The following is a 14,414-nucleotide window of genomic DNA, read 5'->3' on the forward strand; positions in this document are numbered from 1 at the left end:
ATGAGGGGGACTTTATTAAGGATGTCATTATATATTAGAAGATTATGGGTAGCCTTATCTATTTGACAATCACTAGGCTAGATCTAAACTACACAGATGGTTTGGAGAGTTACTTTGTGTAGCTTACAAGGAAGCCACATTTGGATGTAGTGCAGTACACATTGTACTATGACAACTCCACATTAGACTACGCCTTATTCTATGGTGTAGGTGTACCATTGGACTTCTATGGTTATATAGATGTAATTTGGGCAAGTATTTCAGACAAGAGATCTATAGGTGATTTTATGTTTTCCTTTGTCAATGCTACTATTACTTGGATTAGCAAGAAGTAGCCAACAGTTGTCTTGTCTAGTACAGAGGCAGAGTACAAAGATACTGTAATTATAGCATGTGAGGTAGCTTGGTTACATAAGCTACTTAGTGATTTAGGGATATAGGTGAACAAGAAGATTATAATCTATTGCGATAGCCTTAGTAGCATTCAATTGGCTAGGAACCCAGTGTATCATGCACGGACCAAACACATAGAGGTCAATTGTCATACTAGCATTTTCAACAAGGCCTTGAGAGCTGAGAAGCTTCAATGCTTCAAGGCTATGCTTGGAGTTCACAAGCTCAAGCTAAGCTCGAGGGGGAGTATTGAGATGTTGAGCTCTACATTATAGCTGATATCCAGTACGTATCTTGATTATGCAGCAAGATATTATTCACTAGCATGTTAGGTGACCAACATGAGGATATACCAGTGATTCTATAGTTGGACTACACCCACGTAGTCTATCCTTGGTTATGGTGCATTCATTGTGCCATCTCTTCTTTTCTCAGTGAGTTCACACTTAGTGATTCCATGTACATACATTATGGCACCTTCATATTACTCTTTTATCATGTTGTAAACTTACTTCCTTTGTGTGGAGAAGAAGAAAGAAGAAGAATAAGATTTTAGCCCTATCTCTGTGTGTCCTCAAGTCTCCACTGCTTTTATGCATGTACTCTTGGTCTTTTCACCTCTCTTCCCTCTTGTTTGTTTTCAATATATGCTATTTTTCATCTTTAGGATCGTCAAACTAGTTTATTTAAACTAGTCAAGGAGAAGCTTGTAATGCTGAACTTATCTCTTTGAGATGTACATAGTACAATATCATACTTTAGAATTATCGCCCATACATAAGAAGTTTTAGACAAATTCCCATTATGACTTTCACATTGTAAATTACAAAAACATGGAAGGGAGGGATTGTATGCACTCCTAGCTAGGTGTGGATAGGGATGGAGGATTGGCCGCTCAAGGTGGGGATCGATAGCCCTTGGCCCCCTACTGCATTTAGCTATACATGTGGTGCCTCCCAAGTAGAAGCTCATGATGTTGAACACTAAAGGGAAAATAAAGAGAAAAGAGCCCCCTTTTTCCATGCAAGAAAACCTCTGACCGATAGCCCCTTGTCCTACACCTAGTTGACTGTATGTTTTCTCCCTCATAAAAGCTCATGATGCTAAACACTATAGGTAAAAAGAAGGGATCTCTTAGAGTCCAAGCATATGCAAGCTCACAACTTGGATTGATGGCATGGATGAACTTGTAGATTAGTGGTGACACATGGGTATAACTGATGGTGGACTTAGAGCCTGATGGGTTGTGTAGATGAGAGAGAAGGAGATGACAACCTTTTAATGTCCATTGGACTTCCATGTCTACACAATCAATGGAGTAAAATGAAGCACCTTCATTTCTAGAGGTACTTTGTGCTTTGGATGAAGTTTCCCTTTAACGAGGTTCAAGTTGACAACGCCAAGACACATGCTAGCCTTAGCACCTTCATTTCTAGAGGTACTTCGTGCATTGGATGAAGTTTCCCTTTTATGAGGTTGATGTTGACAATGCTAAGACACATGGTAGCCTTAGCACTATCTTCCAAGGGTCTCAAAGACCCCCAAGAATTGGGATTTACAGTCAAAAGTGTGTCTTTTATGCGTAATCAATTGTGATCATTACTTTTTGAAAAAGTAAACCCAACCATAAAAGTAAATCTATCTCGTCGAAAAGTGGGTTTCCAAAAAAAGGTTACCAAAAAACGACTTGGTTGAAAATGGATACCATAAAACAAATTAGTAGTATTACTCCTAACATTTCATGATAATAATCTGATGGTTTCAAAGCTTGCACAATATTTGTGAGGTGATAGGTTCAAATCCCTTTGTATTTTCTCTTTAAATCTCATCAAGTTTTTAAATCTCTTCCTAAAAGATTTAATCTATTTTTATATTTGTCTTAGACTCTTTCAAAAAAATATAAGTGAACTCTCTTCCTAAAAAGTTTAATCTATTTTTGTATTTGTCTTGGACTCTCTTTCTAAATTTCTCAAGTGAACTCTTTTCGTAAATTTTTAAATTAACTCTCTTCCTAAATTGAGATAAAAAAACTTGAGGAAATATAAGGAGAAAATTCAAAGATATTTGAGCCCTATTACCTTGCAAATATAGTATAAACTCTAAAACCATTAGACTATATTAGATGTACACATTAAGAATAATTATTTTAGCTTCTTTTAGGGTAGCCGTTTTTTGGACAAGCCATTTTTTGGCGATCTACTTCCTGACGAGGTAGGTTTATATTCTTTGTTGGGTTTATTTCCATGATTATATTTATATTTTCAAAAAGCAAGGGTCACGATTGATTGCACGTAAAAACTATCATGGATCTCAGCTCTTGGGGGCCTTTAAAACCATGTGGGTGATAGTGCGGAGTACGCACAAAGTAAATAGCTACTCTAAAAACTTGTGCCTGTCAATTGACCTGCGCGTGTCGTCAGTCGCGGCTTTCAAAGACTTGTTGTGATACTCTCACTCCGAACACTGAAAACTAACTCCTGAATCGTGATGCTAACTTGGGAATAGTTGGCAACTCGGCGGGGGAGAGATAGAGAGAGAGAGCGCTCTAAAGCCGTGATCGCCATGGAGGCAAATCGGCGGCTCATCTCGTACGTGAGCGCGGTTGTGGAAGCTGTCAGCACGCAGAACGGTCACACTCTCAGAGACCTCCTGTCCATCACCTCCAATTCCCCTCACCGGGAGTCCGTTACTTCTGCTCTAGACGTGATCAAGGTGAGCAGCGAACTTCAGCAAACTGAACAAATAATCATATATCCACTCTTTCAATGTCTCTGTTCTTTTTATGTACAGGATCCCACCAGAATTACAAAGCAAGCCGGCCAGTTTGGGGACATGCTTCTGCATCACATGCGCTGCATGCAATGGTTCACCCACAGGAATTTTGTAGATTGTTACAATGCTCTGGAAAAATCAGCAAAGTAAATTATTCCCCCCGGCTCCCCTCACCCGCCCCCAAAGTTTTCCTACGAATCTTCTAGTTTGCAATAAGTCCAATAGAAAAATTGCAACAGTTCCTTTCTGTAAGAATTTGTTTCGTACGGATCTTCTAGTTTGCAACAAGTCTACTACAATATTTGCAACAGTTCCTTTTTGCAAGATTTTTTTCCTCTGTAGCTTCTAGTTTGCAACAAGTTAATACAAAATTTGCAATAGTTCCTTTCTGCAAGAATTTTTTTCATACCTATCTTCTAGCTTGCAATAAGTCTAATATAAGATTTGCAACAGTTCCTTTTTGCAGGAATTTCGAAATTGGGAAACGGCTTGGGCGATGGATGCATTGTATACTATGGTCTACGAGCTGAGAACTTTGGCAGAAATGGTTGGTTTTGTCACACTAACATTGCCTTAAAGCACTGGTTGGCCATTTACAAGTTTTGCTGACCCTATAATTGTGTGCAATCACAGGCTGATAGAGAGTTGGCTGGGCTTGGAAGGGTCCCAGATAAGCTGAAAGGAGCAGGTTCCTTTTTGATGAAGGTCTTTGGAGCCCTTGCTGTAAGTATGGCCTTCACATCCATCCCGTTTTAATTGAATATGATCATTCCAGTGACTTTTTCTAAAATTTCGAGATGTCTGCATACTGTGTCTGTCGTGTGGGTACATTTTCATTTTGTGGCAATTTTGGACAGAGGTGATTTGGATTTAATGAAGACTATCACGGACCTGGGTTGATCCAATGTTGTAGCATCAGAGCTCACTACTTGTTTAGAAAATATTTACTTTAGCAAGCTGCATTTCTGGCTGTTCCTCTTTTGCCTGCTGGCACACTTGGGTTGTGACACACCCAGTTCCACTGTCATGAAGACACTGATAGTGATGCTTCTGCATGCAGCTGTGGGCTGTCAAATTGATAGTGATGCTTCTGCATGCAGCTGGTGGATGAGGCTCTGGCAAGAGGGTGTGAACTACTGGTCAGACCTTAGGCCAGAGTCACCCAGCAGGCAACCCACTGCATTGGCCAGTTCACTGTGGAACCTAGCGTTGCTGTCCAGCAAGGTCAGTGATCCATCAAAACAAAGCTCAAAAATGTGGCAGCCATGTGGACCAGGATGATCTTGCCTCACAAGTCAATGCCCAAGCAGTCCGACTAGATAGCAGGGCGGTTGACCATTTGGCATGTTGCTTACTTGGTTTTCATTAGGGTAGCTGTTTCGGGTCCCCTTATCAAGGATGGCATCTTGATTGGTCTTGCCTTGGGACTGGGTGGGGATTGCGTGTCAAACTGGCCGGTGGCACCCTTTTTAGTGGCAGATGACCATCTTGAACATGTTGTGGTTGTGATTCCTGTTTTTGGGTCTAGCCTGTCTTGCATGCCGGATTGTTCTTTTGGCCCTACCCCATGTTGCATATGCCAAATCTGTTTTTGGCTGGGTGCTGCATCTATCTTGGGCCGGTGACATAGACCTCATCAAGGTTAGGCAACGTGGCTCTCATCAAGGTTGGGTGCTTCATGGACCCTGCAAGCCTGCCTATGTGCTAGTGAGTCACCTGTGTGTGGTGTCGAGAGAGATCCCTTCCCTTCTAGGGTGTGCTGTCCATGGCAGTCTACATTGTGTACTTGATGTGCATGGCTATGCACCACACAGTTTGCTGTCTAGTGGACATCAATCATTATGAAGCTTGTGTACTCATTGGTCTTACGATGGATCGTCTTTAACATGGCAACCCCGGCCCCCCCTCCCCGCCAACTCCAACCTTACAATCACTTTATCCTCTTCTATATTTTCAACATGCCAATTCTCATTGTGTGATGCCATCACATTGCCTCGTTTGTGTGAGGATGACATCATAGGCAACCTTCCAACACGTGAGGATAAATTGTCAATTCTCCAAACTTCACATATACATATGGAGCTACATGCTAAGGGTGCTTCATTTCCCTCTCTTGTTATTGATTCATCTCCTGGTGGTGCTTCATGTACATTTGATTAAGATGGTTTGACAACATGACCATGCCTTATTTTTCACTTGTGCTCATAATGAGGACACATTCTTCTTGATTCTATTAGAATGGATTGAGTAAATTGGTGCCAATCTCTCAATCGGTGAAAGTGATTGGTTATCATGTGGTTGTGTGTTTAGCTTCAACCAAGTTTTGCACTTGCTACTATGAATGTTTTGCACATGACAATACAAGATTGTTCAATCTAGAGAATAGAAAAGAAGAACTTGAATTGTCTTGATATGAAACTTGAAGCAAGAGACCTTTGTGCTCATGTTAATGAGAAGCACTATATTAGGTACTTTAACTTTTCTATCTCAATGTGTAGGCCTTGAGGAGGCATTAAGGACTTAACGGGAAAGACAATACATCATCTCTTTCTTCTTCTTGGTCAAATGTAGGGCTCATGATACAAGAGGAGTTCAGTGAATTCTTGCACATTAAATATTCTTGCCACACTCATGGGAGCCTTATGCATCGGTCAGGATCAGTTAGAGGCTGGTCACCTCTCCACTTAGGGATGATATGCTACTTACGGGACAATTAATGACCCATCTTCTTCATTAGAGCTAGGCCCAGTGTTAGGTTTATGTAACCTTTTTGAGTCAATGAAACAAAACCCTTCACTATTTCTTCTTTTGGTGTGTAGGATCCGGATCGTGAAAGGTTCAATTATGTTAACTTTAATAGAGGAGGGTTGGGACACAAACATATATCTACAGGTATACTTGGCACTGCATCCTTTGTTTCTTTTGAGCACGGACTTGGTATTTTTGGTTCACAATTCCCTCCCTTCTACCTCTTTTGTCGATTCTCTTTCATTTGCTTTCAATAGCTTAGGATTAAATTCCACAACTGCATCAAGCATACTAGAACTAGGATCATTTATTTCCGTTCCCAGCACTTTTTCTTCTTCAATATCACATGCTAGCTTCCTATAGGTGAATGCTACTTTGCAGCTTGGCACATTGTTAGCCGGAATGCCACCCATTAACACCATACCTTATACACACCACTTTAATGAAATGTCCCCATAGGATCCAACTTGCCCACAAGACATGACACAAGTCATATCCATAATAAAAGGGGTTGGACATCAGACTCAACTCCTAGTTATAGAGCCAAATGGGCCCACCCCCAAGCCTAGGAGCTAGTAGCACTTTGGGCCATGACCACATCCCAAGGGTTAGCGGGCCATACTACCAGCCTATACCATGCAGGTGTACGGATGCATCGGCCAACAATCCAAGAGTCCAAGAGTGGTGATTACACAATGAATGTGTGCAATAGGGCCTTGAGTCCTATAAATAGGACTTGATTGTTGTTACCCCAAAGTGCACTTAGTGCATCCGTGCTAAGTCACCTCATGACCATTGTGACCAATGCTACTAGTGCCCATCCGGATATCTAGGGATGTAACACTTTCCCCCTTATGAATGATTACTATCCTTAGTAATATTCTTAGTGAAGTGAGAAAAAGGATTCTTCAATGAATGTAAGGGTTCCCAAGTAGCTTTTGCCTCTAGGTGGTTTTTCCACTTGATCAAATACTTGGGATAAACAATTAGCGGGATCGTTTAGTCTTAAGTTCAAGTACCAATTCGGGTACAAGTAAATGTAATGAGCAATATTCTCAAACCACAAGACTTTTTGAATCAAAACAATTAATTCTTCTTGTTCCAATCGTTCTTTCAGATGACTCATGTGGAACATAAGGTGAACTTAGATTTCTGAAGGTAAATCCAACTCATAGGAAACACTATTTATCTTCTTGGTAATTTGGAAATGACCACAGTACCTCGAAAAGAGTTTATAGCACTTGTTAATAGTCATTGAATCAGAGTCCTTTGGAACAAGGTAAACCCACATATCCTCACGGACCTATTGAGGAGTTTGATTATAAAACGTGGCATGATCTTGGTCCATTTTAATGCTTTTCCTAGCAATCGTTAACATCTCTTGCATATTGTGTAGAAAGTCGACTATGGATTGCATTCTCACCCTCCTCGAGCTTTGTTGCAATTTGTGGTTTCAGCTTGTAACCATACATATGTTAGCAGTCATGTTTGTCATGCCTTGTCATCTCCTGCCTGTGAGCCTCATTTTGAGTCAGACAAGGACATTAGGAGTTCTGACATGTCTGTCATGTGTTATGATGGGGGAGGCTAGTCACTCTCGACTGGCTGTCTTAGGTTGTGTATTTCTTTTTGGCCTCTTTTAGTGGGCAGCCACTGGCTGTCCGGCCACTTTTTGGTCACTGTTGTGGGGTGCCCATTTTAGGGTTTGCGCCCATTTAGGGTTAGGGTTAGGGTTTGTCCTTTTGCCTATTTATAGGCAGCTCCCCTCCCCACTTGGTCACTTGTCTTCTTGCAGATTCCGACACTCCTCCTCCCCCGTGGTGGTGCTGCCATCATCATCAGCCTGATCTGGTGCCTTCACTGATGCTTCGGGCTGCGTGCAGGGACTGATCAGTCCATTTCAGTGTATTCAGCATTCATTTCAGTCAGTGCAGATTTCTCTTCCTTATTTTCTGCTTTCTCTCTCTCTCTCCCTCCGTGTTCGTATTTCCTCTTCCGCAGCACACTCTCACATGGTATCAGAGCCGAAGGAGAGTACATGGAGCTGAGATTTACGCGGGAGATCACCCAAATCTTTGCGTTTGCTGCTGGTCTCATCCCCAACAGTCAAGGCGGCCCTTCCAGGAGGTCAACATCCTTGCGTTTGCTGCAGGCGCCCCCTCCAAAAGCTGCCACGTGTCACCAGCCTTGCGTTTGCTGCAGGCGCCCCCCTCCAGAGGCTGCCACGTCATCACAAACCAGTTCCTGCTTGCGTTTTGAGTCAGGGCGGCCACTTCTCCAGCTGGGCGACACTCCTCCAGTCTGCGTTTTGCTGATCTGGCTGTCGTTCCATCTCCAGGCGGCTCTTTTCCTGCTGGCGACCTATTCCCAGGCTATGTTTTGGTGCTGGTAGCTTCTATCTTGGTGATATTCATCAGACAACCTTGTGTTTTGCAGCTCCAGGTGTCTGTAGGCCTCCCCCGCGTGCGTTTTGGTGATTGGTGACCATACTGCTGGTCATTATTCGGCATCGGCAAAGTTTTCTTTGGTGTCTTGCAGATTGGAAGATGTCTTCTCATCAATTTACGGGCTTTGATGACTCAGATGACAAGCTTTTGTCTCGACACTCATCTGAACGGAGGCGTGATTTCTATCACGAGGACCGTCGTCCGGAATCTATTCCTCTTTCCCGTCCCCCTTCTATTCATGTATCTCGGCGATCCCCTTCCAGTGGGCCGAAGATGCAGCCTTTGGTACCCCCTGTACAGGTACCCGTACTTCCTGAGCTGCCCAAAGAGGACCGGTTGGATGGCTCCAACTTTTCTCTATGGTCCCGCAAGGTGGAGTGTATCTTGGACTCCTTCGATCTTTGGGAGCTTGTTTCTGTTCCTATTCCCCGGCCTAAGGTGGATTCTGCAGATGGGACATCTATGGATCGTGCAGCCTTATGGGATCGGCTTAATTCTAGAGCCAGATCTTTCCTCTTTCTGAGTTTGCAGGATTCTGTCCTTGTTCATGTTCACAGGTTGAAGATTGCAGCAGACGTGTGGAGAAAGCTGGCGTCTCTCTATCAACAGAAGACGTTTGCCCACCAGATATCTCTTGAAAAGAAGTTGCGGATGCTCGCTATTGATGATAGTCCTTCCATGAAGAACCACATCAACAGATTACAGGATATGAGGGATGAGCTTGTATCCCTCGGTCGGACGATATCTTCTGAAGACATGGCTATGATTCTTTTGACTCAGCTGCCATCGCCTCGGTTTGATGTCTTCTACACCAGCCTTCTTACATCAAGGACCCGTGAGAAGCTTCTATGGGAGGAGCTATTCCCGCTTGTCTTAGAGCATGACGAGCGACTCAGAGAGGTCAGTGCTAGTGGATCCGACTCCACTAGAGCCTTTGTTGCAGGTTCGGGAGGACAGAAGAATAAGAAGTCAAAGGCTAAGAAGAAGGATAGTTCTTCAGGCTCTGACTCAGATTTAGAGAGACCGAAGTGCCCACACTGTGGGAAAGGGACACATCCCGAGGAGAAATGCTGGAAGAAGTACCCTCACCTTCGTCTAGGAGCGACGGGTGGATCTACATCGGAGCCTTCTTCTACCTCTACACCAGCTGTTACCCATGAGTCAGTGTTCCTTCATATCCATGCTTTGGAGGAGGATCCTTCTTCTTCCGTGGCTGCAGTGTCTTCTGCGCAGCCTTGGTTACTGGACAGTGGTGCTTCGAGTCATATGACTCCCCGAGGTGATTTGTTACAGGATCTCCGTCCATCAGAGGGTTCAGTCACTGTTGGTGACATTTTATCGGTGCCTATTAGTGGTGTTGGCACATTGCCTTTGTTTACCGACCGACCTTCGAGCTCCTTTTCACAGGCCCTACATGTTCCGGATTTGGGCCTTCCCCTCCTCTCAGTTTATGGCCTTACGAGGCTTGGCACACGAGTGATCTTCACCGAGCATGCCGTTGTTATTGAGGATTCTCTTACAGGAGCTGTCTTATCTACAGGTTGGCAGGAGAGCGGGCTTTACAGGCTCCATTCCCCTTCTTTGATGCAGGGTCCTCCGAGGCAGTCTATTGCTATACCCGTTCTTGCTTGTGCACCCTCTTTTCCACAGGTTCCTTCCCATCCCCCACCCTCTCCTCCGGTGGTTCCCTCGTACCCCCCATCCCTTTCAGAGGGGGACGATCTCGGTGATGCGGCTGTGGATTCCCTAGCCCCTAGTGTTTTAGAGGGGGATTCCCAGGATCATGAGGAGCTCCTTCAGCGGCAGTCTACATTGACGGACTTCATCGACATTGGCATTCCTCTTGCCACCCCAGGATCTATTTCCTCTTCGGCCTTCAGCCACATCCAGGATTTGAGAGGGGGTGTTAGCAGTCATGTTTGTCATGCCTTGTCATCTCCTGCCTGTGAGCCTCAGTCTGAGTCAGACGAGGACATTAGGAGTTTTGACACGTCTGCCATGTGTTATGATGGGGGAGGCTAGTCACTCTCGATTGGCTGTCTTAGATTGTGTATTTCTTTTTGGCCTCTTTTAGTGGGCAGCCACTGGCTGTCCGGCCACTTTTTGGTCACTGTTGTGGGGCGCCCATTTTAGGGCACTTTTAGGGTTTGCGCCCATTTTAGGGTTTGCGCCCATTTTAGGGTTAGGGTTAGGGTTTGTCCTTTTGCCTATTTATAGGCAGCCCCCCTCCCCACTTGGTCACTTGTCTTCTTGCAGATTCCGACACTCCTCCCCCGTGGTGGTGCTGCCATCATCATCAGCCTGATCTGGTGCCCTCACTGATGCTTCGGGCTGCGTGCAGGGACTGATCAGTCCATTTCAGTGTATTCAGCATTCATTTCAGTTAGTGCAGATCTCTCTTCCGTATTTTCTGCTTTCTCTCTCTCTCTCCCTCCGTGTTCGTATTTCCTCTTCCGTAGCGCACTCTCACAACATAAGCATAAACGAGCTATAACCAATAGTTGAATGCTTAGCACTATTATAAGCAAAGTTAAACTGAGAAAGATAATACTCCAATTCAAATTGCCTACGAGAGGCATATGCATGTAGCATATCCTCCATGGTTTGATTTGTCCGTTTAGTTTGTCTACGATTTCAGGATGTTTCGAGGATGACATGGACAATTGAGTTTTCAGTTTTTGGAAAACCATTTGCTAGAAATAAATGGCAAATGAACTTAGGATCTTGGTCATTGACTATATTATTAGGTAAACCATAAAGTTTATAAAGATGTTCGACAAAGAGACCAGTCAACTTGTGATTTTTCACAGTTGTCTTTGTAGGAATGAATTGAGCCATTTTTGTTAATCAATCAGCCAATCTCTAGATTGCTTCATGACTTCGATTCATATGGGGTAATCCTACCATAAAATCCATAGAAATGCTACTTCACTTTCTATGGAGAACTTGTAAAGAATGCTACATCCCTGTCTATCTTTGCTGTTCAACTTTATTAAGCTGACACTATAGGCACTCACGTATATAAGACTCAAACCATAGTTTTAATATGTAGCTAATAAAATTAGCAAGTAACCAAGGCCAAAGTCTGGTGTATGCCAGGGTGTCTAACGCTTAGCGCATTGTGACACTCGTATAAAATTTTCTTGCAGATATCCTTGTTATTAGGCAGACACACTTTGCCTTGTTTAAATAATAAAAAGTAATCCATTGCAAATGGATCCATCTTTCTCTCAGTAGCCAACTTGTAGGCATCCAAACCACCAAAGCTTCTCAGGCTACTAGATCCCTCTTGAACTAGTTGTTGGATCTTACCAAAGTGAAGATTGTTTTGGCAACGCCCTTGTTGAGCTAAAATATGCATTACTTGCTGATTAGCCTCTTAAACAGCCCCAAAACACACTAAAAATGCTATTTTAGAGTAAAACCCTAAAACGGGGAGCGGTTCGAGAGAGTTCAGTGGAAACCCTAGAACGGGGAGCGGTTCGAGAGAGTTTAGTGGAAACCCTAATTTTTGGGGCGCCCTTCCACATCTATAAATAGATAGGTTGCCCCCATTCAACAATTATCCTTGTTTGCAAGTTACACCAGCCCACATACCCTCTGTTGCTGTTGGTGCCTAGTTTTCATCTTGCAGCCCGCCTCCATTTGTTGTCCAGCCATCATCGATTGCAGCCACATTATCTTCAACCTGTCCAATGCTGTAGGCGACAGCCCTTAGTTGCTGGCGACTGCTCGAGACTGTCCTAGACTGCTGTTCAGCCTGCTGTCTATCATCTCTAGGGTCAGCTAGCCTGTGTTTTCAGCATTGCAGGCCCTAACACTCTCAGACACTGTTTCAACCTGCTTTTTACAGCAAACTGTGCACAGTTTTCAGTCTCCGATTGCATACACTGCTGTGTTTACCAATTTTTAGCCTCGAGACTGCTGCGTTTTGGTGACCAGCCTGCTGTCATTCACTATTCAGCACTCCTACACTCCGACTGGTGGTCACAGACTTGGGATCCGTCTTCAGTGGACGTCACACTTCGATATTGCTCTGCCCTTGAGCACACTGTACACTCTTACATTCATTTACAACATTCATTCACTTCAGAGTTGTGTTCTCTCTCTCCCTTCTTCTATTTGTATTTGAGTTTTGAGTTTTGCGTTTAGGGTTTGAGTTTTGCCCTCTGTGTCTGTGTCTGTCTCTTTGTGTTTCTGTCGTGGTCGTACACTCTATGTGTCCTTAATGCAAACCCTAGCAGTTTCCTTTACAGCCCCTGGAGAGAAAGATAGAAATCAATCGCGATTTCGGAGAAGGACAAGGCATTAACTTTAGAAATTCAACTAAGAACATTGGCAACCATATTAATTGCGCCTTTTCTATAGTGAATCTTGAAGTCACACTCTTACATAAGCTTTGCCCATCTTGCTTTGCAGCTAAGGAGATTGGGCTAATCACAAAGGTACTCTAATGAATGGCGGTCCATATAAATAATAAACTTGTCGCCGTACAAATAATAATGCCATACTTAAGTGTATGGATGACTAATAGTAATTTAATCTCTTCGGTGGTATAACCTGTTTGGGTGTCGGTATGCTTACAACTCTCAAATGCAATAGGTTGGCTATTTTGATAAAGATCAACATCTAAAGCATAATCACTTGTATTCGTATGAACCTCAAAAGGTCTATTTGCATTGATAATTTGCAACATTGGTGCAGTAGTAACTAGCTATTTTAATGTTTGAAAACATTGATTAAGCTCACTAGTTCAAACAATTGGCAGTCTAACGTGCTTTTTCTTGCTTTGGAATATCCTTAAGGAAATGTGTCAAGGGTTTAGTAATATAAGCATAGTTCTTTACGAATTTTTGAAAAAATCCAATAAAACCTATCAAAGATTTTATTTGCCTTATGGTTGTCAGAATAGACCGATCAAGTACTACTCAAACCTTTTTGGGATCAATCTGAATGCCATAAAAAGGAATCCAAATAACATGACTAAGATATAATAGCTCTGTGCGAAAAAATTCACACTTTTTGCAAATAATTGCTCTTGTCCTAAGAGATGCAAGGTGATACGCAAATGTTCACATGTTCCTCCAAGGACTTTCTATAAATAAAGATATCGTTGAGAAAAACAACTATTGACTTTTCGAGATACGAACGAAATAAGTTATTTATTATCTATTGGAGAGTTGGGAGAGCATTGATCAATTCAAAAGATAGGATAAAAAATTAATAATGTTCATATTGTGTTCAAAACACAATTTTCAAAACATCCTTTGAAGCTATCCATAGTTGATGGTGATGAGGCATGAGATCCATTTTGGTGGAATATCATGTACCACAAAGTTGATCTATAAGGTTATCCATCCTAAATAATGGATACTTATTCTTAATGGTCACTTTATTTTGACCTTTTCATTGATACAAAAGCGCATTGTGCCTTTTTTTTTTTTTGCGAGAAGGATAGGTGTGTTCCATGGGGATTTACTTGGCTCTATAAAACCCTTATCTAGATATTCTTGAAGTTACTTGGCTATCTCATCTTCCTCTTCCGGGCTAGAACTTTAAGGTTGCCAAGAGACGGGATGGTTACTAGGCAACGTCTTGATTCTATGGTCTAAGGTTCGGCAAGATGGTGGAAGTGTTAGCGTGCCTGTATTAGTCATGTCAGTCTGTCATCTCCTGGTGACTTCTTGTGTGCATTCCTTGGCTAATTACTCCTTTCCACAGTTTATCCACACTTGCTAGACATTGTCATTGCCATTTGGGATTTTTTCAGAGTATTCTCTATTTTTTTTGGCATTTTTCTTATGTGACTAGAATTGATTGTTGGTCCGTCAGCATTTTTGGCCTCCTCTAGATCAGGTCGGTCAATTTTTCGATGTCTTGGCTATTTATAGCCAGCCTCCCTACTTGGCAAACAATTTTTTTTAGTCTTCACTCTTCCCTTTGCAGGTGGACACTTGATACTTGGACTCTCCGTGCTTGGTGTTGCTATCGTCATCACCCTGATTTGGTGCCCTCATTGATGCTTTGGGTTGCATGGAGGGACTGATCAATCCA

At 42.9% G+C, this 14,414-nt stretch overlaps 1 protein-coding gene across 3 annotated transcripts in view; it reads left to right on the plus strand.

Annotated features, from left to right (window-relative positions):
• The first annotated feature begins 2,775 nt into the window (after positions 1 to 2,775).
• EER5 (proteasome family protein) overlaps positions 2,776 to 14,414 on the plus strand; it is a 114,720-nt gene continuing 103,081 nt past the window's right edge. For 2 of the 3 annotated variants that reach the window (XM_087670586.1, XM_087670588.1), the window contains exons 1-4: positions 2,776 to 3,105; positions 3,184 to 3,311; positions 3,619 to 3,712; positions 3,799 to 3,888. In XM_087670586.1, coding sequence (XP_087526712.1) covers positions 2,956 to 3,105; positions 3,184 to 3,311; positions 3,619 to 3,712; positions 3,799 to 3,888 — 462 coding nt within the window. In that variant the 5' untranslated portion in view covers positions 2,776 to 2,955. The remainder of the gene's footprint in view (positions 3,106 to 3,183; positions 3,312 to 3,618; positions 3,713 to 3,798; positions 3,889 to 14,414) is intronic. The other variant, XM_087670589.1, reaches the window with a different exon arrangement.

This window comes from Lygodium microphyllum, chromosome 28 (genome assembly GCF_053477565.2).
Source record: "Lygodium microphyllum isolate KBCC chromosome 28, Lygodium_microphyllum_v1.1.10, whole genome shotgun sequence".
In the NCBI taxonomy this organism is placed as follows: Eukaryota; Viridiplantae; Streptophyta; class Polypodiopsida; order Schizaeales; family Lygodiaceae; genus Lygodium; species Lygodium microphyllum.